At 40.6% G+C, this 26,745-nt stretch overlaps 1 protein-coding gene across 4 annotated transcripts in view; it reads right to left on the minus strand.

Annotated features, from left to right (window-relative positions):
- Nucleotides 1-1,947: 1,947 nt before the first annotated feature.
- The window catches only part of LOC100119039, a 57,197-nt gene continuing 32,399 nt past the window's right edge, over nt 1,948-26,745 (minus strand). For all 4 annotated transcript variants that reach the window (XM_031925802.2, XM_031925803.2, XM_031925800.2 and 1 more), the window contains 7 exons: nt 16,844-17,218; nt 16,055-16,179; nt 15,590-15,982; nt 14,091-14,444; nt 13,852-14,010; nt 13,637-13,774; nt 1,948-13,539 (listed from right to left, as the gene is read on the minus strand). In XM_031925802.2, the coding sequence (XP_031781662.1) occupies nt 12,913-13,539; nt 13,637-13,774; nt 13,852-14,010; nt 14,091-14,444; nt 15,590-15,982; nt 16,055-16,179; nt 16,844-17,218 (2,171 nt within the window). In that variant the 3' untranslated portion in view covers nt 1,948-12,912. The remainder of the gene's footprint in view (nt 13,540-13,636; nt 13,775-13,851; nt 14,011-14,090; nt 14,445-15,589; nt 15,983-16,054; nt 16,180-16,843; nt 17,219-26,745) is intronic.

Below are 26,745 nucleotides of genomic sequence, written 5' to 3' on the forward strand. Positions count from 1 at the left end.
ACTAGTTATCAGTATAAATATACAAAGCCCGGTCTTCTCGCACTTTTGCGTACGGTTCGCGACTGTAATCAATACAATCGGCATCATAAGCAGGACTGGCGAGTTGCGAGAGGGCGCGCGAAAAATTAATAATTCAACAGCCATCGGGAAAGCGTGTGTACACATTCCGTCGTCAAACATATATCCCTCTTCCTTGGGCTTGGAGTAGGTCGTCGTTTTTGCTCCCCGATAGCCATCGCTCTCTATACACACAGCTATAAAAGTATATACACTGCCTCTTTCGCGCGCGCTATTTGTATTTTGAATAATTATTTCCTCGGCAGCAGCGCGGTGGCGAGCGACTCACGCTCCGGGAAGCAAGCCGCCCGAAGGTAAGCAGGCAGGCCTCGGCGAAGATGCTAATTAACCAAGTTTCAGTCTTAACAAAGTTTTTCGATTAGCCAGTAAATTGTTATACGGGAGCGCGTGCGGCTAGCCCCCAGCATCGCAGCCGCGCGCACCCCACCTCCTCTCCTTCTTTCCCTGTAACCTCTTCGCTCCTTCTTCTTCTTCTGCTGCTGCTTCTACTTTCTCTCTCTCTCTCTCTCTCCCTCGCGACTGAGGTCTGCTGTTGCGCCGGCTCTCTTGTGTACGAGGAGAGACGAGAGGAAACCTTATTATTATATCTCGTCGAACGAGCCACCGCACAACGGGAGAATCGACGAAAAATAATGGAGACGCGGCAAGTTCCATCGTTAAAATATCGCGAAGACGCGCCGTAGCAGCAGCATCATCACTCGAGCTTCGAGAGAAAGATAGAGAGAGAGAGAGTTTCACAATCTCCCGCGGTATTTTATTAAATATTCGAGTGGTTAATTAATTTTGCCCCGGCGAGTCCGAGCCTTTCTGGCATCATGCTAATTGTTGTATTAATAACTACCAGCGAGTCTTATTAGCGAGTTTTTTGCGTGACAAATGGAGGAGCGTATTCAAACGGCGATGAGTGTCCCCTCACAACGATACATCAACGCAGATCACCCGATGAATTCCGAAGCGATTGGCCACACATCCGCAGCAGAAACTTCTTACCAGGAGTATAAAAAGCAATCATTTGCGTTATTGATGTCTCTTCCCTAACTCCCGATATATATTATAAGCTCGGATCAGAAGGCTCTCGAGAAAACGCGCGCGAGAACAGAGTGAATAAGTATATATCCCGGTCTCGGCTCTCACAAGGATTCAGCGGCGAGCGGCGCAAACGAGGTACGATTTATTTGAAAAATGCTCCTGCGAGTTTTCTCGATTCGACGACGACTCGATAAAGACGACTTTTTCGCTTAGCGCGCCCTTGGCGAGCGTTTCCGCGAGCTCGTTCGCGTTGTTGTTTGCGCGCGCTTATATAACAACATCACGCACATACCACGCCCTCGTTTGTTTCTTTTGTTCCGCGCGGTAGACAGGGGTGCCGAGCTGCGGCCGCCCCCGCGACACACGAGACCTATCTGTTTTACTCTCGCGTCTTGAAGTATACCTATAACGCGACCTTTTATCGGCTTCTTCTTCTTCTTCTTCTATTTCGTTTCAAGAATGGAAGGTGAAATAGAGAATGCGCGAGGCTCATATGCGTATAATCCTGCGGTGAAGGATATTTGACATTTCTTAAAATTCTGAACATTTTTTGCTGGGAAGGTTCGACCAGTAGATTCGAATAACTGTTGTGGAGAGAGAACTTCAAAGATTTGTTGGCAGGTGATGCATTTCGTATGTTCAATTAATCATTTATCACATTCAAATGTTCGCGCTTCTTAATTCGGTGACTCAACTTGTGTAATGTAGTAATACAAGGACACGTGAGGACAAGGACTGGTTCCGTTATACGCTCGCGACCCACCTCACTTGCTTTTCCGCGTTGCTCACGACAAGTAACAAAAGCCTTCTCCTTTCAAGTGTAAATAAGTAAACAATATATAAAGTCGTATTTCTTTTATTCTGGTGTTCATATTTATTTATAACCGTTTATCAGCTGTACAGGTACAATATGAGAAAATTCGAAAGAATCTATGCGTCACCTATCATCTCTGTGCGGAACATAGAAAGTTTAGGTATGGAATTCTTTAACATAGAAATTAGGTCGAGGTTAAACTCGCAAGTTTTTGACAAGAATTTCTAGTCGCGTAAGTGTAAATTTAAGTTTCTACAATAATTAATATTTATAAATTTTTAACCTGTATACCTATGCAACTTTTTATGTCATTCAAATTAATTACCATTAATATTTTAAAAACAAGAATATATTTACAATTACAATAATGTTAGACATCGTTTATTTAGTGATAAAGTGGATGATTATTCAATAGGTATATCTTTCTGTAGTCGATATCCAGATGACCAGTAGTGTGCAACCTTTATAATCCACAAAGTATAGCACTCGACCATGTATAGGTATGATCTTGTATACGACGACTAGACAGGGGTTGCAATACATACCCTGACATTGAATAATTGGAAAAAGACGTGAACGGACAATGACCAATATAACTATGTAAGGGTGATAAAATAAAAAATTCAAGGAATGGTTTGTAATTTTACTTTTATTATATAAGACGTAGACATTATATAGGTTCCGGGGAATAATCTCTGATATATTTTATATATTTATATATACTTCTAGTAAACATGAACAATAATAAATATAAATTATACGAGAATAACCTAGAAAGTCTGCGTCTATATGTGATTCAATGACGATGAGGCTGCGTTTTTTTAAAATATAGCGCATCCATATAATATGGCATCCCCGGTTTTACAAGCCTCGAGCGAATAATATAATATTCATGCACCTTTCCTACATTCTTTATTTATCCCTACATCCGCTGTTGCATTTCGCGTTTTTTTTTTAACTTTTCTCTTTCTCTTTATCTCTTTCTTTCGCCTCGTAATCCGCTTTTGATTTTTTGATATTGACAGGTGATATCTCTTTGTCCGTCGTTTCCTTTCTGTACACGTTGAAATAAGAGCAATGGATCGCCTGACATCGACGTGCAGTCCTGTAAGGTTGCATCACATCACAAGCAAAGCTTTCCATTGCTCCGTACTAATCTGCCCTTACTTTCCCTCTAATTAAATATTACACGATTACCTTACTCCCTTTTAAATATGCCTAAAGCGATAAATCAATCCCGTTTCCTTTTATATAGATCTCTTCAACTCGAGTCATATAATATTCTGTATATGCGGCCGTTCAAAGCGAAAAAACACGATTAACAGATCGATCAGCGCTTTTACGCGAACGTTCAATTTCGACGAATGGAAGCAGAGACTTCGGAATCACGTGTGAATAAAAGCACGATATTTGCATATTTAGCGTACGTTATACTGTTATTTAATTATATGTATTACAATTATATAATACACGCAATCGTAGTCTCGCATATCTATAATTTGCTTGAGAAAAGAAATATAGTTGCCTTTATTGAACGACGGTTACGAAATGGATTGATTCCTTTCATCTCTTCTTCACGTCCGTTCTTTAACGAATTCTGACTATATCGCTTAGTTACACGTTAAAACATTGCACGATTAGAACTTTTCTATGCCTATTTTACAACGCACGTTCTTTAGCCTTTACTTATTTACACTCGACAAATTCCATATGACTTTGCACTTCGCCCTTGCTTGCTTTAAAACAGCGATGTTCTTTATTACAGAAACTCCACAATGTTGTTTTTTCGCACATATTCCAGCACGACTGAAATTAAATCACAAGTAAGAGCATTTCGTAAATTAATACATCATACATCTTTCGTCAATTGGATAGTCAAAAATAAGCGAGACTTATATTTAAAATAATCGCAGCCGAGTTGAGAGGTTAAATGGTAATGATCAATGGAGCGTGCGTTTCGGAGATGACAAAGAAATTGTCAACCGATTGAAAATCCGTTGGCATGTTCTCTTCTGATGCTTTAGCGATAATGAGTATGCGATCGATGATGAACTAGAATAAACTTTATCGATAGAATCACTATCTAGCTATTTTTTATTTATTTAATTATACTTATTTGCGTAAGTTTCAAACTTCAATCCTTAGTTTTATATAGAAATCGAGCTTATTAATTCACAATGAGAAATAAATATCGAGTTTGCCGAGAGTCAATGAATCGATTCTATTGTCAGCATTACATTCTAATGAGAAATACTTTGCTTGGCCCAAAGAAAATAATGCACGTAGCTGCTCAATCTCGAGCGACCAACTAGTTAGATTAAAGAGATGTGATGCCCTATTTTACAGCATTTAATGTTTTTAGCTCGTGAATGTTTGCGAATCACAATAACAGTTTAAACAGATAAAACGTAACAAGTAAAAAACAGCAATTGCATCAAAGCAATAATAAATAATCGATTATTATTAAAATTAAATACCGTGTTCTAATGTACGAAGCAATCTTTTGTAAAGAAAGTTCTGGCTCAAAAGAACACATGCGAGTGGTCGATCCATGACGTACCAGCGGCAAAAAGCGTGGCAAGTTTTATATTATCATCGTATCTTATAATTATATGAACCGCAGCGTTATTTTCCTTAAGTCGTACCATCCGCTATAATTAACACTTCATACAACTCCATCAATGGCAATCTATTAAACGTAGATGAATGACAGAGTTATTATTATCGCATTATAATTCACGCACACAAGTGCGTTCAAAATGTAGAGCATGTGTTTGCAAAGAATATTTAGAACAATCCTTCTGATGGCGTCCATTTGTTATATTGCTGCATTTTTGCTCAGATATAATCGACGCTCCTACAGAAGACTAGCACCACTCAGCTAACTGCGAACACTATCTCACTTCACGACTTGTAACGAAGAGTCTCACGAAAACTGAGATTGCCGCAAAGACTAGCTCGCTAAGATACCTTTGCATCGAATAGTAGCACGTGTTGTGAGCTCGCAACGAAAACGAAAACTCTCTGTCTTTCATGCGGCGAAAAGTAACACCAAAACCGGGCTTACTCTCGCCCGTAATCCTTAACACATAGGCTACATTTTACTAGGATCACTACGAGACTAAAAGGGTCCTCCCTGTTTTTACATTGCAAATGCTGCATTATACACAAAACATTGTAGAACACATTTTAATATCCAAAAAATACCGATTAAAATGAAATTCGAATGATAAAAATCGGACTAAATTTAGTTACTGTTCTGGTAATTTCACGCGCCGACCAATATTTAGATATATTTGTATATTTGCCATTTTTATTATCGAATATGACTTATGAACTTAATTTAACTATTATTATTATTAAATTTGTGAAAACGAAACAAGATTCGATTATAAAAAAATATTTTTAAATATAAATCTTATCCGATTTTTAGCATTTGAATTTCATTTTAACCAGTATTTTTTGAATATTAAACTGTGTTCTACAATGTTTTGTGTATAATGCGGCATTTGCAATGTAAAAGCAGGGAAGACACTTTTGGTCTCGTAGCGACTCTCGGAAAATATGTGACCCATGTGTTAAGGATTACGGGCGAGAGTAAACCCGGTTTTGGTGTTACTTTTCGCCGCATGAAAGACAGAGAGTTTTCGTTTTCGTTGCGAGCTCGCAACACGTGCTACTATTCGATGCAAAGGTATCTTAGCGAGCTAGTCTTCGCGGCAAACTCGGTCTTCGTGTGATTCTTCGTTACAAGCCCTCGTTTTGGGCTTATTTTCCTCACAAAGTAACTTTCGGTGCTGAAGTTCGCGGTTATGTCGAAACGCGTGCTAGTCTTCCTTAGGAGCCTCATAATAAAGTTGTTCTGATGAGCTCAAGAGGCGTCTCTGTTGAAAAAGCTAACGTTGTTTATACATTTTAAAGCGATCGATATGACATGCGTATACATTTTCAGTTTTCTGTTAAAGCATGAGGAATTAAACAATTCTCGATATTATATTATTAACAAAACGCATGTTTTATCACAAAATCGCACCATTTATTTCAACAGAGATTTTCACCTCTTATCACTATATGTGAATGATGATACACAGACCACAGTGTTATATATTCGTACTTAGTTTTAATTAAAATACCATGATTATTTAACGCATCGGCTTTCGAGTGCAGAATAATATTTACGTTCATTCGCTTCTTTTGTGTTTATATGCGGGCCGTCGCTTTCTCTGTTCGAACGTTTCACCAAACCAATGAAAACATTTTTTACAATGATGCATAAGTAGTGCCTATTAAAAAAACTTCCTTATGAACACGTGTGTGGCACAATGTCTTATAGAGTGATAATCTTAAGTTATTACAATTCTCTTATTAAACATCTTGCGCTGTCTTTTATGCGATGAAGAAAAAGGATTACTAATACTTGCATCTCTATATGTTTCTGCAATTATTGTAAGTGTGTAATGTGTAGATAAGTTTTTTTACAATTTTCTATTAGTTTTTAATATTTTGTACATAAATGGCATTTGATAAAGTGCTTTTTTTACAGCTAACTGCAAGAACTGTTAGTGAAGGTAGTCTTATACTTTGGTGTATAGTTTTATTATCACGCAAACGTTTCTTATAGTTTCTATCGAAGTATTCGTATATGCATATAAAACTGTGTGGGGTATAAACAATGAAGACGAAACTTTGTTAAAAAGTTATGGAAAACAGTGCTATCGACTTATTATTTAAAAAATCTTGTGTTGTATATCATGATTACAATTATAGTATGATGGCTTGTGCTACAAATTATTTATTGTATAATGCTTTTACTGCATTGATCATAATAAATACTTAATGTTAATACTTGCACAGAGAAACCATTCGAAATGGGGAAATATTAACGTTGATATATAGTTATATAGATTAAAATTATATGCTGAAATTGAATGTATTGTAGTTAGGATCAAATATACAATATCTATACAATCGAAAGATCATACAAAGCATTTCAATCTCATGCTTAAAGTAATTTTAAAATCCCCACTTCACTAGATTTGTTACAGAATCATAAGATTGAATATGTAGTTATAATATTGCGAGATAGAGAAATTTCATCACATATTTACATATCAAGGATGAAAAGAATTTGCTTCAGTACGTACGAAGAACAACAATTTTTATGCGTCGTGCATATAAGCATGCATGAAGAGTAATATTAGCGAGAGTTTTGCACTCTCACCTACGTGTTTGATCGGAAAAACGAGCGAACAGAGCCAAGAACGAGGTACACGCTCACGTAGAGCCGAGGCGCAGACGCGGTTGTATGTGGCAATATTATTACAGAAAGGGATCATTGAACACTGAAGCGTGCGCTTCTATTTCTGCAATGATTTGCGATGTCAACCTGCTTAATTTTAGCCTTACATGTAGTTTTAAATCCACGAAATACGCGTAAGTATAGCTTCTTTGACCACTGGGATAATCAGTTCAATAAGTGCCCTTTGCGAACCTTCGATGCTCCATCTTTTCTCAATGAAATTCGGTGCATCCTTTTTGATCAAGCCAATAATATGATAATAAATTCTTTCCTTTTACATGTAATATATTATTACTCACTATACAATTACACATATACTTTTTGCTATCCTAAAGAGGCAAAAGCTCAGGTATTTGGAATGACATATAGAGTTTGATAATGATAGTGATAATGACGATGTAGATGATAATGATGATGGTAATGTTATGATTCGTTTTACGAAAATAAATGAATACGCTAATAACAATCTAATTTCAAGTCTTTAAGATAATAATATTTATATTCAAATGTACTGGAAGTATATAAGCTCGTAAATCGTAAGAAGAATAGTTATTTTTCATGTACATTTTTAAACAATTATACTTAGCTTAAAAAATATAGTTGTATAATGTTTCAAGATTTTCAACAACTTTTTACAAAAAACAAAAACTTTCAAATCCTCGAACGTAGAAGTATCGATCACAACCAAAGGTATGAATTTCATAATTTGAGAGTAGTATTTGTAAAGATATCTGCATAATATAGATACCTGTGTATATGAGATGATGAGTCAAAGGTAGAAGCAAGAGTTATCATATAGGATACGATATGCAAATAAGCGCTTAAATTTCAAGCGATATTATTTACGGGGAAAAAGTGAGTGGTAGCACATAGCATGAAGGCAAGTGGCACGCGACATGCACGCATTTCAAATCAAGTCTTCTATATAGCGAATCCGCCCACCAGTAGGAGCTTTATCTGTGTATGAACGACGCGTTAATGATGCCTATACTCAAGTGTAGACGTATATATACGTATTAATGCGCGTGCCTCTTAACGAATGAATCTCCTAGATATCAAAGGGAAAATTAAATCTCGACTAAGACTCGTAATTACTTAGAAGCACACGAAATCAGGGACTTACTCGCGAAAGTATTCGCCAGTTATAGTGAATAATTATGAGGTCGTGGCTAATAAACAATCCTGCAAACACGATATGGAAAGTCACGCTGTTTGAGAAGTCGCAACCTCTTTCAGTTGCTGAATTTGAATTCTATTAATTAAAGGCGCAAGAATGTCTTATTATGTAGATTAGTGAAAGTGCCAAGCTCTTATTCGTGTCCCTTACACCAATTAAAATACACGCATAGGTTATTTTCTTAAAAATTAAATAATGAAATACACGGACAGTTACATTTTATTGGTGTGGAAGCATAATTTAAATTTTATTTATGCAACGTTTTTTTTTCGTTTTTTTAGAAAAATAATTATTGTAACAAGAGCTTTCCAATGAAAAAATAGAATATTTGTAATTAATAATTACGTGAAATGATCAACAAAGCTTAAGAATTAATAATCAGCTCCCTGCATGCAATTTCTTAACACTTTGGTTTTTTCTAATTTGCACACAAAATGAAAACAAATAATTTCATTAAAAATACTCTAATTCAAGTATTTTTACAAAACTCCGATTATGAAATTTGTTTCATTGAGAACTTTCATGCAGGAAATCAACTTTTGAGCACCAATAAATAAATCATTCATTAGAAAAAATTACTTTAATGCTATAAATATATATGCAGTATTTGCTAATTACTATAAAATAACAATAAAAAAATTTTAGTTATCTTTTAAAAATTATAGTCTCATCATAAATTTAAACTATTGTATGTATAGTTTAATTTATATTTTTAATAATCTCAACATTTTTATATAAGCTATATATCGCAATAAGATTTATAATTTAACCATTTTAAGATTTTCTTTTACTGTACAAAAGTAAAATATGAACTGAGCTTTATTGAACTGAATCCTATTGGTCAAAGCTTTCACGATATCAATAACTATATTCCTTTAATTATTTTATGTATATCTAGACATATCGACTATCTTTTTACACACAATTAATTCGTTTCTTACTTTTAATATTTAGTGTATTAACAACATACAAATTATTATTTCTAAGTGATCGTGTATAGATGCCGAGATCTCGGAAGTTGATTCACGAGGTCAGCGAGTGTGTTCTTTTTAATTTTCTTATCAGATATATGCAACGTCTTTTTTTACAAAAACGTAGTCAATAATCATGTATCTTTGGGTACCTATATAGATTTTATTTCCCATCATTTTATCGTCTTTTTCTTTTGGTCCGACGGTATAATATCTTTGTGCGCCTTGGCATATCGCAATTATTAATGATTAGGAGCTGCGTGATTTGATTTTAGATGTCATCATGCAAGTTGCTAAATCCGACGAAAATGCTTTTGGATATTTCAAACAATAGAAGATAAATACCCATAAGCGTTTTCATCGTATTTTCGCTGTGTCTGTGAATAATTAATGTCATATGATGATTTGACACGTTATTTTGTGGATAAATATGAAAAATGTCGTCAAATTCTGTGTGTAAGCAACTTTTATACAACAATGGGTGTGTATTACCCTATTAATATTGTGTATGCATTATAGTATACTATAATTTGCTTAATTTTTCTTTTTCTAAAAAGTGCCATTTCTTGGCCTCAACTTCTTGAAATAAACTGTCATTTCTTAATTTCACCGATAATAAACACGACGGTGTACAGTATGTGCGTAGCATATCCTTGTTACGCGAATTAACAAAGGCATGTATTGTTTTGGCAGTTTTATTGTTGCATTTATAAATAAATTTGTCTTTTCATTCATATTTCAGTAGCTTAAAGTTATTTTCGTTATTTTTATCTTTCTAAATATTTCTAAATTCTTATTCTTTATCTCTATGTGAAGGACCCAGAAAACTTGTTTTCTAATACTGTTCAAAGTTAAGTTGTATTTTTGTAGTAATACATACATTACTCATCATTACCAGACATTTTTTTATCATGTGAGACAAATGTATAGAAGTTAAAAGTTAAATTAGTTCAAATGAAGTGTTTAATAAGCCATTTATAATTTCACCGACATAGTCATTACGAGGCCTCTACATATATAATCTGGCTTTATAATTAATTTATGTATAAAATCGACTGCTGTGATGACCCAATGTAATGTTAGCGTTTCCTCTTTGGTTTTGACTATTTTTCTTTGATTCCATCCAAGCATTTCTATTTATTCAATATAATAGATTTACTTATATTATTTGTTTGCTCTATCCGTGTATCTTTAATAAATCGTTACAGTATAATCACGCTCGAAATATCACTACATCATATTCGTCGCGCGACGTTTTTCAATGTAGGCCGTCCCGCACTCTAATATCAAGAACGATTATGCGTCATGTTCGTTGTCGCTTTGTCAACGCGCTTATTATGTTGTCTATTTTTTTCCACGGTGTTGATAGCATATTTTGCTTGCAAGTTTATATATACGTAATTATATACGTAATCTCCTTCTCTATATATATGAAAGACGGCATTAACACTTTTGCTTTTTATTTTATACCACTCTTTTTTCACTGCAATCTTTATTTGTATGAAAAAATGAATGCCTTTTTTGTTATCGCTTTTGAAAAATTATTGTAAACTTTCTAAGAATAATATTTTTGATAAAAGTTTAATTAAAAAATTGAGGTAAAAATTTGTAAGATTGTTTACGTTTTGACACAAGTTTATGTACTTTATATATTTTTGTGATTTTTTAAACTTTAATCGCACGAGCAATGAACTCAGGAAAATTACGTTTTTGTTCTTAGAGATTATAGTTAATTGTCCCATGATGATACCCGGTGTAGGGTACTTAAAATTTATAAATACGCATAAATTACAATATTATAATAATTGTCAGAAGATTTACGCGCAAATCTATCACGTTTATACCGTTGATTCACATATTGTATGAATGTAAAATTAGGTATTATTATATGATAATAGTACTTAAAAATTACTTTTTTACGATGCATCGAAACCTATTTTACTTGTTGTTATAATCACAAACAAAAATTTCGTTTATTTTAGGTCCGTTTTAAAACTTTTCTTGTGCGAACGATGGGTAATGGAAAGTAAGTGTAATTTCTTTTTTATTCAGTCTTTATAAAAATGTAACTGCCGAAGTTCTAAATTAGTAATAGTTATATCAGTTGATAAAAAAATAATAATAATAATGACCACGAAAATAGTTTCAGACTTAACAGCTGGAGTGTAGTACGGTATATAAGATTTCCTGTTATATAATTGTTCGAAATTCTTGTTATCTATAAAGCTAAAATATATTACAGTAATAGATAAATTTGGAAGCATTAGCTAATTTATAAAGGGTAATTATATCACATATTCAAAATTTCATAATTTTCTACCCATCCGTCAATTTTTCAAGTTCGTTTCATTTCAGCTGAAGATAACAAGAACACGTACATCTTATTCTTGCTGCATTATAGGAATGTGATAAATTTGCAGATGCGATTGAATTATACCAAATTCATGAAAGCGGTATTTGCCTTACCAAAGCTGCTCAAAATATCTATGTCAATGAGGAAAGTTACGTTTCTTATCAATTGAATCACTTTATCTCATTTTTTTTAATTTGAGAGCGGTATATTTTAGCATTTTTTTATAAAGATTCGATTGCCATGAAAATTGTCGAAAAGTTCGTCAACCTGATACGTTGCAATTATCACGTGTCATTCGTAAAGTAAGGCCTACTTTTTTTTCTTATTTATATAAAAAAAAATCATGTCCCATCAATTACATTTCATTATTTCTTTCGATGGCCTTTTCTATTCTTTCAAAACACCACGTTGTAATTGTAACTGTCTGAGAAAAATGCTATTGCTACTTACCTGAACAATGATTTTGCGACTTTACGTACGATATATTAGTTGTATAGTATATCGAACCAATATTACCTGAAAAGATTTTATAATTCTCAAAGAGAATTATATTCAGCTATTACGAGCTTAACTAATTATCACTTATGATAATGAATTAGGGCTTTTTCTATCACCGAAAAAGAGTAAAAATAAAATTAATAAACACGTATTCGTAATCAACATCCAAGAGCTTTGACCGCTAATAAGTGATGTCGCACTACTGGACAATAACGTCGTCCAAATATAGATAAACATGCATTCGTTTACTATAGCACATGCGACAGAATAGCACCACGATAAAAACTAAAAAATAAAATAAACAAAACGAAAAAAATAATAGAAAATATGTTTTATTGAGTTAACTTAAAAAATAACATAAAATATGTTACACAACATAATACGAATAATTGAATACGTGATTGGTAATAAATAACATAATCTGTTGAAAAGTCAGCGTATAGTGTCACAGTAATGCAACATCACCGTTCGCATGTGTAAAGCGCATGACTTAAAAAGAGCATAAAAATTTTGTCCATCGCGAACTCGTCATCACAATATTACGGCTTGTCCTTTTATCATCGTCGTATATTATTTACAAAGGTTGAAAATTTACACGTGGTACGTTAACGAGCGAGAACTAAAACAGAAAAGTGTCTGAAAACATATGGGTACGAGGGAACAACGTGGAAGTTCGGGGACGAACAGTCCGCATTATAGTTCCTCGGACAGGGCTATAGGCGCCCTAGAACCGGCCTTCATGTCCTTCACGCCAATGCTGATGTCGTCCATCGGAGCAGGCGCGAGCTTTAGCTGATTGCCGTTGATCTTGATGTCGTTGACTGAGTGGGAACGTCCGTGCGTCGCCAGAAGTTTCATCGCCACGGGGGTGGTGGTGGTGCCGCTGCTCGACTTCGAATTCGAGTTTGAATTCGAATTTGAATTTGAATTGTTGGAGTTACTATGGGAATTGGAGTTTACGGATGTCTTGTTGGGACTCGGGACACGACAGCTGCTCTGCTGTTGTTGAGGCAAGCTCAGACCTGAGCGGGAGTTGAGGAAGGGATTGGTGATGGATTTAGAACGAGGCTTGGTTCTCGGATTTGTGCTCGTCTGGTAGTGATTGTTCGACTCGTTGTTGCGTTGTTCGCTATGACTTGATTCTCTCGAGGGTGAACTGGCGACTTTCGTTGCAGAGTTCATTGCGGAAGACGCAAGACTCGCCAGCTGACTGGACGACTGCGAGCGGATGGCGTGACCGCCGAGTTTGTCCTTTATTGCTATTTGGTATGCTACTTCGAATGCCTGGCCCAAAGTCAGTATTATCTCCGTTGCCTGGTCCTGAAACAACAGATAAGATCGTGCGTTTACAATCATTTTATTCGATCAAAATCAACGCGCGGATTTTGATCGAATTAAGAGGAAAAACCATATTTACCATGGTTGGCACGCAGAAAACATGGCAGAAATGAGTTCGACTGGCGTGATCTTTGGTAATGTAAGCGAAGTGTGTGAGATCGTCTGCATCCTGACAAGCACAGTGAATATTCCGAATCTCGTGTTCGCAAATCGGCTCCTGAAAGTAAATTAAACATTCAAAACCTTACATTGATTTAATACTATATAATATTAGCCAACGGTCGTAACACTCACATCAGTAAGTGTATTCAGGAATCTGACGCCCCGGTAGGAGATCGACAAAGTGATATCCGGAGTACCTCTGGGATCGCGACAGACCTTCTTCAGCTTCTGAATCGATTTCTTCGTGGACTCCGTTCCTCTCAGTTCTTTGACGACTGTTGAACCCAAATACTGCAAGTAGAACGGAACAATTTTATATCGCACTTGCACAAACAGCAAACAATCGGCCTAAAAGATATGAAAGAACTCACATTAGCAACGTAGGTAACGGAGCCAGTGACTAGATCCTTGGGTTGATGTCTCCATTGTGTCTTGAGGGTCGAGGGCACGCCGAAAAGCAGCTCCGACGGGCCTCTGATCTCCAGATTCTCGGATGCCTGGACGGCCCCGTTGTGCGAGCTCGGCTTTTGCGGGGGCGGTGGTGCTGGTCTGTTCTTCCGGTGCTTCAGTGTACCGGTTGTGCTGGCGTTCGTGCCAGCCACCGTCGCAGTCGACAGTCCCGTCGTCGCTGCGCTCGTTGTTGTCGGAGTCGGCAGACCGTTGCCCTGGACTGTGTCCGGATGCTTCTCGCGAATCTCGTCTTTCAACTGCTGAATATTCGATTTCTGCAAGCAAGTTTTTTTTCATCGTTGACTTTATTTTATTTGCCTTTTGTTGGAGAAATAGCGCAATGGTTTTATGGAAGAATTTTTATTAATTTCAATAAAATGGATAGTCATAATGATCAAGAGGGTGGAAAAAGGTATGTCCAAAACTGTTTTGTTTACGGTTACTTGCGTTGGTAACTATTACGACTGATTATGTATGTTTGTACATCGCTAGCGTATTATTACGATTCTTCATTATCCCATGCATTGCACATCGGAAGCTCGATCCATCAACTAAGAATATCCCGTCACGAAACCTAGTTCAACGACATTAAACTTTATCACACGCGGTCGTTAAAGACAGTCTAGCCGAAGATAACAACTCAATCCGCAAATGCGACTTAGCGCGCACGTATATCGGGCTTGATTTAATTAAGTACGAAAGAGCGAAACACAGCGCCATTGGCACGCGATAAAAAAAGTCCTTCAGCGAGTTTCGCGGTGTAAAAGAAGGGAAAACTTATTAAGCCAATTAGGGAAACGCGATAGAGTGAAAAGAATGCGAGAAAGAGAGTCGTGTGCTCGTGCGCATGAGTGTAGTAGCTATACGCGGCGAGCGGCGATATAGCCGTTCGCGCGCAGGTGTAGTGAAAGGACAGGTGCGGAAAAAGAGACGCGCGAAACAAAAGCCCCGACTACGCTCGAACGGCGCAGCTGAAAGACTCTTCAAGTATCACAGACACGCACACACACACACACGCGCGCACGTACGCAATGTCGGAGCCTCCAATTAGCCGCGATATTTATGCATTGATCGAACGCGTATAACGTCGCTCTTCAGCGATCGGAGACAACTGAAGGGAACGCGAATATAACCGAGAAGGGCAACACTGCAGCTCCGTCTTCATGCGCGAGTATTGTTGCGATATAATATGGAGTGCGCGTCTTATAACAAGGATGGATTATTGCGAGCAGTCACGCGAGGCTTTTGCTTTGTGCATATTTGGGATACTGCATGAATTTCCTTCCACCTTTTTAACACTCGAAATTGCACGCTATTAACCTCGTTCCGCGCGCCGTCTTCCATCTACGGCGAAGATTGAAAAAAAAGGCGCATACGCCTCGTCTACGCGAACGTAATACGCGCGCTCAAAGTGACTCACCAGAGTGTTGAGATCCTTGTTGAGATCCTCGAGGTTAGGCCCATTGCCGTTGCGCACGTGGGAGGCGACGGAGTGAGTGGAGGAGCCGCCGCTGACCGAGGCGAGGATCCTCTTGCGATGCGCGGGCTTCTTGATCTCGAGGACGGCCGCAAGCTCGACCTCCCAGACCCTCCGCACTCGATCCATGTCGGTGTAGAGGTGCCGCCTGAACAGCTCCGCGTAGCTCTCCAGGTGGATGGATTTCAGCCACTCGTCCACCGATTGATTGGGATTGCCAGCCGGGCGCTTCTCCACGCGGTTGTTCAGCATGGACGCCGCGTTCAGGATACTCGCGCGGTCCTGCTCGCTCGTTATGCCCATGTCCTTGAGGTCCGAGTCGTCGAGCACGCCGTTCTGGAATGTATTTTTAGCATAGAAATTATGGTATAGCGAGTTGAGAGAAGCGTTTGGGCGACGTATACTCACGATGAATTCCAAGTCGTCGAATCCGTAGTTGAGAAAGAGCGATTCGTAGTCTGCCAAGTTTAATTTCGATAACCACTGACCTACTAGCGTCACCACGCTCGGACTGCCGGTATCGCTGTTCAAGCCTGCAGAAAATCGTGTGGCTCGCATTGAGTAATTTTATGATTCAATTTTACGATGCAATAGATTTACGTGCAATATATTCATATCGAGAATATATTATAAGCATACTCGACAGCTCGCGTATATATTTTCAAAGAACATCCTCTCTTTTGATAACTCGAAGCTCTCTCTCTCTCTCTCTCTCTCTCTCTCTCTCTCTCTCTCTCTCTCTCTCTCTCTCTCTCTCTCTCTCTCTCTCTAGCACGGTCGAAAAAAGCTTCACGCTCCGATTAGCCTACGGCTATTAGAAAATCGATGTTCTATATTAGTACAGCGGCTTTCGAAATTGAAGAGAGCCAGCGAAGCGTCGCAGAAATCGGAGAGATAATAATGCGCGGCTATAGCCTATGTGCATAAACACGAGGGCCCGCCGCTGCACATAACGAAAACAAGAAAAAAAGGGAGAAGGAAAACAAAACTGAAAAAGGGCTGTAGCGCACGTACATACGCGCTCGTGAGCTCGTCGGCGCATCAAGTTTTCGAGTGCCCGTGAAAGTCCATCTCTGCTGCGCCCGCGCGCGTACCTATTTCAATTTTTTTTTCTTTTCAAGTGCGCGCACTGCACATTCGCGTTTATTACAGCTCTCCGTGGCGGTGCTTAAAAAGGAAATATCAGCGCGCACTCACCGAGCCTCGTCTGGAACTCCTTCTCGAACTCACTCACGAAGACGGACTCGCGCACTAGTCCGGTGCCGAAGGAGGCCATGATTTCCGAGATCTTGGCCCATTCCTCTTGCTCGTCAAAGGGGCTCATGATACTGAGTGTCTTGTCGTCGCGTTGGTTGCCACTGCCGAGCTCGTCGCCGGAACTACGAGACTCCTGCTGATGCTGCTGCTGCTGCTGCTGGTGATGATGATGAGACTGGTGGTGATGCTCGAGTCGCTGCTCGCCGGCGACGTCGGCTCCGGTGCCCATACCTCCAGTCGCCGGCGAGTAGACGTTGCGCAGCCGACGCAGCGTGCGCGGACGCTCCGCAGCCGAGACCGAACCCTTCAGTAGACCTGAAAGCAGGTGAAGAGAGATGTGGGATTTTAGTTGCGAGCGTCGAAAGTGACATCGGCATGTATATAGAAGCATTGAATTAACGGATGAAATACGAAATTCACCGCAAAGAAAAAAGCACAGCGGAATACCTAATCCCGAGAGATCGAACCCAGAGCTACCGGCTATATCTATGCATCGACAGCCGGCAGCGGCGGATAGAGTCCAATCGGCGTAAGAGTACAAGTTCGGTATTCGGCGCAGAGCTGCAAGTAGGACGTGTATGCGTCGGCAAGCTCAAATAGACGAGAGCGAGTTAGATTCACAGCGATCGCCGCACCGGGATATATTCATAATGGATATACGCGGCTGCCTATCACACGAAGCGCATCCTAGAAACGTTGCATATTCAGCGTGGTAACGGCCGGGCAGCGAGTACGTTATCGTTCGACCGGCCGAATCGACTCGACGGCAAATCCAGTCCGCTATGTACTGTAGCAACGCGCGCGCACACATCGATCCTAACGAGATTCCTAAAACACACGCTCTTTGCCGTGTGCAGGGGAGGGCAGGGGGTTCTTCGTTGCGCTGATTTGCTTGGAGCTGCATTTCGCTGATTGGGGGATTCGTCGGCGGTGGATTGGGTCGCGATGGACGATTGTTTTATTTGAACGATAGCTGATTTAAAAATGATATTATATCGTGAATCCAATTAATTCAATCGACAGAGTGCTTAGTCATGCTAATTGCACGCTGTAAATGATCGATGAATGAATCATGAGAACAGGCGCGCGAGAAGAGGGGAAATTCCCCGAGAGAGCTTTCACTCTCTTGTACACACAAATTCTTCTGCATCCCGTCGTCTTGCATAATGATCCCTTCTTGATTTCGTGCCAAACAGCTATATGCTAATCCGTCGCGGCAACTTTTTCTCGTCGTTCTTACGCGATATTTTAACATCAAAAGAAGCCGCTTTCTTTAAAAAAAACGAACCATAATACTATGACGATGCATTCGCAGCATTAAAACTGGGTATCGATGCGCGGATCGGCGGCTCGCCGAAAATCGCATCCGAGACTACTTTCCCGGAATCGATATTCACGCTGGCGTGTACATAAAAATAAGAAATCACGCTGATGTGCACGACGGCGGAGCTGTCGTTATCGAGTCTCGCGAAGCGTAAATTCCAGGAAAGCCGTGAATTCCAGAATAAGAGAAAGACGCGAGGCTGGAGTCGAAGAAATCGAAAAGAAAGGAGAAGGCGAGAGACAGATCTGCGGATGAAAAGCTGCGAAATCGCTTCTTCGCGGCACTTAACGCGGCCTGAAGACGTCTAGGCTCTTGTATTCCATTCTTTTTCCGAGGCGCGTATACGCGGCGCGGATTATATTACCGCGCATTATTGCAGCTCGCGGGGACAATTTGCTCGTTTCTTTCCTTCCTCGCTGGAATAAAGGGAGAGAGAGAGAGAGAGTCGCGAGACGTTCGCGCGACACCGAGTGCAGCCACGCGCTCTCTTTCATAACGAAATTCGCAAACGAGCTGACTGTGTGAGAAACCTGTTTACGAGAGGGAACCTCTAGAGAAGGTGTATGGTATACTCATACTTTTTTGCGTTGGGGGAGGACTTGTAATAACGAGACGTCGGTGTGTGGCTATAAACTTAACGAATAAAGGGAAGAAATGATTTTCGCGAAGGTTTCGAACGACCAATATATTATCGACAAACAATTTTCAAAGTTACGAAGTACAGCAAACTCGAGAGGGTCACACGAGCAAATAGCACACAGCTTTATCCTTTCAAAGACGTTTTCCGCGCGTTTTTCTCTCGCTGCTTTACAAGTGCGAACGTACGTAATTTTAATTAAAATCCCGCGATGGAAAGGCGTCGCTATAATACACTCCCTCGCGCGGCAGCTGCGCATATACATCTCTTTCCAGCATTCGCTCCTCTCTTTCACCCTCGGCGCGTCTCCTCCGTGGCGCGCTAGCGCGTCCGCGCGTTATATTATGCAGGCAGTTATTCAAGTCATATACGCAAATTACATAAATTCACGTTCGCCCTCCTGCACCTTCGTCGCCGTCGCGGTGGTCGCTCTATTCCGGGAACTGCTAGGGATCGAGCAAAGCAGCCGTGTGTGTGTGTGGCTCTCTCGGGGGAAAGAGACGAGTGCGAATTCTCAAGTGCAGCAGTTGCCACGTGATTTTCATCATAACTCGATGTCATGTATACGAACGCGAAGCTTTCGGAATGCGAGGGATGCTTTTCGTTGTCTTGCTGCAGTGCGATTTTGAGTGGTTTACAAAAGATGTTAAAATGACTCTATCGGTCTATACGAGCACAATTAATTTTGAAATAATAGGCTATGACACTGTTTATTCTCAAACTTTAAGATCTCCGAACTGGCATGCCTTTGAGTGGTTTGTTTTTACGCTGTATTTACGTTCGGTTCGATGTCTTGGACCTGCTCCACATAATCTTTCCAAAGCATAAGGATCCGGTTCAAAACTCGCTTGTTGAAACGTACGTACGTTATGTAGATGACGCACAAGCGTAAATCAAAACTGTAACTACGCGACGTACACGCGCCTCGCCCGCAATAAAATCCGAGAAATGTAATTGATAATGCGGTCTACATCAGGCGGAAAGCGGATCTGGACCGCGTTGCAGCCGCAACGACTGAAACGCGATTTCCCGGGACGCGTGCGTGTATACGACTCTTGAAAGTCACAATAAAAGAGCCGCCGCGCGTGTGATCCGCGCGCGGGGACGTTTAATGCCTCGCCATTAGCTTTCATTTCCTTCTCTCGGCGCGGTAAATATCGAACGAGAGAGCCGGCGCAGCGCACACGCGCATTTATATAGATACTGGCCCGCGGCGAGAGGCGCGGAGGGAGCCGCTTTTTGCGTTTTCCGGGCCGCGCGCCATTGTGCAAATATAGAACAGCCGTAATTGCAGCGCTCTCTCGGCGGCGCGTGCCCGCCCGAAATAGATCCATTGCGCCTGGCGAACATCTAGAAATAGAGGAAGTCCAAGCGCGCCGCTCTCTCTCTCTCTCTCTCTCTCTCTCTCTCTCTCTCTCTCTCTCTCTCTCTCTCTCTTTGACTATATGTAGGTATATGTAGGTAGAGGGAGGGAGAGAGATCGTCGGTCACTACAGAGCCGCGTGTAGTGTGATGTGATGCGCTGCAGAGCAGACCGGTGAGGTATATGGCGAGAGGCCGACTCGTCGATAGATTGGATTCGCAAACTTTTCGCGCTAATTACTATTGACGACCACGACTACCGGCAAACAGACTCGCTGCGGAAGAGTCGATCTATACGTATGGGTGGATCTTCTAGATGGGTTTAGGCGTCCGCGGATGATCGAATTTAGAGATTTAAAGGTGCTTCGAAGGGTTGCGAAGGGAAAAAAAGATAATATTTCTTTTAATTTAATTGAGATCATCCTTTCAACGTGTAATAATAAAATATGCGGCACGTAAGATAGTGTAACAAATAATATACACGCGCCGAGTTCGGAGTGCGATTGTTAATTGTACTAATTTAGCGCATTCACTATCATGAGAGCGAATCAACGTGTGAGCGTTTGTCGGTTTGAATACATCAAGGCTTATGGAAACTGAAGTCTCACACATATGGCACCGAAAGAGCATCACTACAACTATATTCCAACATGAACGCGTAGCGCATATTCCCATGTAATTTACGTAATTTCACGCCTATTTGGGAGTAGCTCCAAATACACTATTAATGACGCACGTGCGGTTTCCAGCTTGACATTTGGTCTTATATAGACGCGGATTATAATATCTGAACCATTTATAGCGTTGATCACGGCGTGATTTTGAGAATGTCATTGATGAATGAAAAAATCGACCAATTTGTATTTTGCAATAAGCCTTTTTAGGAAAACAGATACAACTGATTAATGATAAATAATACTGTGAAAGATGCAGCCAGAATTGCGTCGCATAATATTATCTCACGGTTTAACAACAGATTACTATTAGAGAGATACACGTGCAGATCATTATGAGTTTACGCGTAATTTCCATTCGTATTTAAGCGCGCGTAACTTCCGCGTGGCTTAAATCATTGCTTTCCGCTACACCGTCGCCTATAAAGTACGCATACCTAACCAGGCTGTTTGGAAATTGCTAACGCTAAAGCGCCATGATCGAAAAGACATTTTCGTGAAGATATTACTGTTTCGGTCGGTCAAAAATAGGTATTGTCGTGGATCATGTAACTTAGTTCTGTGAAGTACTTCAGTCGTTAAACTACGACGAAGCGGAATTGTTCTGGATATAATTTCGTGGAACATCATTACTGGCTTTAGTAATTTAACGATTTTTTAATTGATTTTCATCATAGTTTTATATAATTTTAAAATTATCTAAAACTGTTCGCTGTACGTAACACGTGATATTCAAGCCACAAAGACATTTGACGATATGCAACAGCGAGTGATATACATCTCGGATGCTATACAATAAAGAAACTTTTGAATCAATGCATATGTAAATCATAGTTGACTGAATACTGGAGGTAGGTGTGGTGCATTACATGCTGAGACCGTTTAGGCAATGAGTTCTAATAGACCGTGGCTGTCGTACTCCCGTCCATGAATTACGCTGGCACTTGTTGGCCAATCATAGCCCGTAGGCAGAAAAACGGCAGTTATGTTCGGGAAATCGCGGTATAACTATATATGCTGCGTAGTTTCGCTGCAGTAGATTGTTTCGTTTGTTAATTTTTTTCTTTTTTCAAGGCTCGCTACTTCTTCCTTCCTGTTATGTTAGAGATTTTGTCCCGATACTATAGCTTTATTGTCTTGCACAATTCAGGAACTTAGCAGAAAATAGTAATATTACGTAGTTATAGTCAAGTATGAGATCACGATGATTTTCTGATCCTGTGCGTCGTTATTATATAAACGAAAAAAATTATGGCATGAACAATCTGCAATTCTAAGTGTTTAGTGGATCGGCGCAAAAGATTCACATAGCATTGAACTTTGAAGGAAATTAATTTTTATTCAAAATGTAGAACTTCTTTCAAAACAAAAGAAAACTCAGCTCTATAAACGCTGCTTTCCACAAGCCTTCTTCCTTTTTCCTTCTCTACATTACAGACACGATATCTCCTACTAAATGCCAATGAAGATCAGTTTCTACGAAATCAATTCCAGCACTGGCGTATCTTCCACTGCTGTCTCTCCGTTCACCGATGATGATAGCATTAGTACAATCGCCGCGGTAGACTAAATACAAGACGGAAGTAATTAAAGTGTCAGCATATTTAAGCATTCTTTTTTTCATCCCGCGGCGTTCTTGCGCGACCCTGAGGATGAGCTAGTGGCACTTGAGAGATACGATTTATTCGGAATGGTTTCTTGGAAGGCCTTCGCCATCATCGCCGGTCAATGCAGCACTCGAGCAGAATGCGAATGAAGCGCCGGGTATGGCAATCACGAAGCGTTGCTCGAACGCACGCACGAGCTTCGTCGAAAACTTTCGGAGAGCGAGTGCACGCAGTCGACTATTATTTGACTGTTTCTATGACGAGCTGCTTGGAAACAATGGCTTTTGTCCATTGGTTGCGTTTTCTGTGCTTTTATTTTTCTAAAAATTTTTGAATTTAATTAGTAACAACTTCCTGAAATTTCGGTAGGTGGCGTGGATCAGAAAAAGAGATAGTATAGTACAACGTTCTTAAAATTTTTGGACGAGATGTAAAGCTAATCTGACGCCGTTTATCTGCGATAAAGATAACGTGCCGTGCAACGCGGACGAGATAAGTGAACGGCAACGTGAACCGAGGCTATATTCTCTCGAGTATCCAAACCTGTTATTTACGCAAGATTTTCACACGCTATTTATCTCTCGCTGCAATTATTCACCAACGTGTCGAAAACGAGAAACACGAGAAATTGGTTTTCTATTGCTGCACAAAAACAAATGTTGTTATCCGAAGACGATGTACATTTGAGATATTTGAGTCACAGCTCTATAATGACCCGTCAATAACATTCACAGATAACGTCAGTGCAATCTCGGGAAAGATTGACGACAGAAGATCGTTAGCCGCCTGTGTAACCGTACAGGAACTGGATAATATAATTTTCTGAGATACATAACTGGATAGACGTATCCGCCGACAAAATGTAAAATTAAATTTCCCTCATAACAAAGATAAATACATCCATATGAAAATCACGAATGGTTCTCTAATTCACAAATCAATTCCACATCGAGCTCAAATCCAGACTCTCGACAAACGGACAGCGCGCTCGCTTAATCCGCGTCTATCTAATCATCTTCCTCCTCGGTACCGCGGTAGCAAGTATCTGGACGGATAAATCACAACGATTGCAGCGGAGAGGGGAGAGTTAATTGTATCGATAAGAGAAATACGTATAATTTCCCGTGAATCAATCATACGAATAGATTCCCCCTTCTCCGAACGTTAATCTCCTCAGAGCGAATCCGTCAATTTCATTTTCCGTGAAATACCTCGCGACAGAGCACCTATGTACACTTGTGTGCGTGTGCCATGCGGCCGCCGCGCGCTTTTTACCACTTGCTCTCGCGCCCAGGAATATATACTTATACTCGTGTACCGCAGCCGCGGCGACGAAGAGCGCACAGTTTTCAGCTTCGCCGAGTGCACGTGGCGTCACGGATGTCTGGCTTTTGCTGTATAGAGATACTGTAACATGTGCGCACGTAAGAGACGGAGCCGATGCTGCGAACAAGTGGCAGACCTCGTGGCAGACTATCTTTTTTTTGGAGCTCGATGTAGGCGGACTGGTGTACACAAAAGAAGTTTTATATTGAGGGACTTTTTGTGGACTTGGCGACGGGCGATTTTTTACGATACGGCAAAATCTCGTTGTTATATTATAGTCGGCCTCGAGAGTTTGTTGTTCTCTCTCTGGCCGTTTCTTGATGTAATTTACACGCGGATTCGAAATAATCGTGTCAATGTTAACGTTCGATATGGAAATCAGTCCAATGTCTTTTACGGAATATGAACATTTTATGCTAATTTTAGTTTACTCCATTGGACAAACCAGTATGTGCACGAGCGGCGTAATAATAACTATAATCCTTCTCGACATTTCTCGTTTCCATAACGGGTATATTCGAAAAACGCTTACTTGTATAATATCGACGATATGCGCAAACACAAGCCGTTCCTTATATATTCGAGACACGAATTCCAAGTTAATTTCTTCATTTCGAAATTCAAAAGTCATCTACCAACGCTCATTACTTCGTTAACGCAACGATAACAAGCGCTGGAGAGTATAATTCGAGGAGAGAACACATCGGGCCGAACTATGCGGGTCTACAACACGTGAGTCTACGTAGATCAGCGGCTCTCCTCTCTCGCACCGGTGCGCGCGGCTCGTTATTATACGCCACACTACCCAGGCCAGTCGTTCGCTGTCTGAGGTCACTAAAACTTGTTGCGCGTCGCCTGTGCAGCCGGCAGACAGAGAGCTGAGAGCGGAGAGCGGAGAGCGGAGACTGACCACCTGTTTCTCTCAAAATCGACAATGGGCCTCTTCCCCCTTATCGCGCGCTACCATACGAAAACCTATATCTGCCTCGATAATCTCCCTTTTCCGTTCCTTTTTTCCATATGGCTAGTTAATGCCTTTCCCGCTTAACGAACTCGCTTCGCGCAGTCGTCTGCTCTATTCACTTTCCCATGTCGCGCAGCGTCGCTCATGTGTAATTATGCCTGAAAGGTTTTTTCGGAGTGACGGGCAACCTGTCGCATCACTCGAAGACTAAACTCCCAAATCAAAATAACGATTCAATTGACATTCCACGAACGACCGTTACGCGAAGCTCCCCGAAACAATTTTTTTCTCTCTCCGCCGCGTCACGGACATTTCACGCGCAAGCGCATATTATAAAGAACAACTCGTCACCAGTGTTTACCGAGTAAATATAAGCGTTCGCGGTGCGTAAGTGCGAGACGACGATCCGCCACTACTGTGTTTTTACCGCCGAGCAGAAAACAAAAAAGAAAAAGAGAACGCGTTGCGCAGTCGACGTTCTCTCCGTCAGCTGAGAGAGCGCACATCTTCTTTGTAACTATGCGCGCCGCAGTATTTATCCAGTCGAGAGTTATCGGCATCGATAAAAATGTAGGCGTGCGACTCGTATTACCATGCGTGCGCTCGATTTCAGAGCCGCGGGAGCACATGTGCGTCGTTGAGGAAATTCCGTTTGGTGAGCCGTGAAATTTACGTGCGTTCGCGAGTCCATTGTTTATTGTTCGTTCGTTGTGTACGCGTATATAGCTATACGTGGACTCAGCAGGGAAGAGTTTTTTCTCTGATTCATACTATTGTTATCGTGGGAGATTATTGTTTCGAGGAGTGCGCGATTGACTTTTCTGATAAAGTCGCCGGCGTGAAAAATTCGATGAAGATGTATTCGCGGCTGTTGAACATTCGAGGAGGCCTTGAGAGGATTGTTTTGCTATAGATATTTCCGCTTGAGCATTCCTCGATTAAAAGAATGCTTGGAGTCGGATACCACCAGCGACGAGTTTTTCTCTCTTATACGCTCGTTATCGCGGCTACTTCGCTGTCATTAATTACAAAGATTACATCTGGCACTTCTAACTATATTTCGGCAAAAAGGCCTCTGGCGTGTTTTATCATTCTATATACACCGAATGATTTACTGCAACGAGCGGCTTCGATTCATTACAACTCGCTCTAAGAACACATCTCCCACATGTACATAATCTCACTCCCACATCAGTCACGTTCTTCTGCGAGCCTATTTAACGCTATGGATACACAACGGCACTAGATCTGCTACTCCGACACTCGTACGTGTATTCCGTTACACATTATCCAGGCTCATTCACGGCCCGCTCTAGCACATAAATCTTCGTAACGATTTCGTAAGCTGGAATTTTCGAACCTCGCAGACACGCACACGTATACGAGCGAGTGCAGCAATTAAAGCCCGAGCGAGAGAACAATACTTTATTTGTTCGCTCATCGCGTACAGAACAGAATTATAGCGAGCAGTCGCGAGCGATGACTCTCGAGATTCAGCCATGATCTCTTTCCACCGAGTTCCAGCGAATTATCGTGAAGCCACACATGTAGACATATACGGTGTCCCGATTACACTCGCGAGCGCGCATGTGCCGACGCAATCGTCAACAAGTATCATCGTACACCTGAAACGCTTTCTTGTTATATTCGCATACTTCTAAACGGCGCATACCGCGCATAGATGCGGCGAAAGGCGGCTCTCGGCGAAGTGCGAAATCAGCGACTTACCAGCATAATAATAATCTCTCTCGCTGCGGCAAGGTGTACCACGTAGGCACACGGCTATTCTCACTCGGCAGCAGTGCACACACAGACACACAGCGGATTAGAGAACCGCTGGAATCGACGCACTATCGTAGTACAATAAGCACAGAACAACCGAAAGACACTGACCGACGTGTAACGTATACAGATATATGAAGTGGAAAACGCGAGCGCGCGCACTACT

The sequence above is a fragment of the Nasonia vitripennis genome (assembly GCF_009193385.2).
Source record: "Nasonia vitripennis strain AsymCx chromosome 3 unlocalized genomic scaffold, Nvit_psr_1.1 chr3_random0004, whole genome shotgun sequence".
In the NCBI taxonomy this organism is placed as follows: Eukaryota; Metazoa; Arthropoda; class Insecta; order Hymenoptera; family Pteromalidae; genus Nasonia; species Nasonia vitripennis.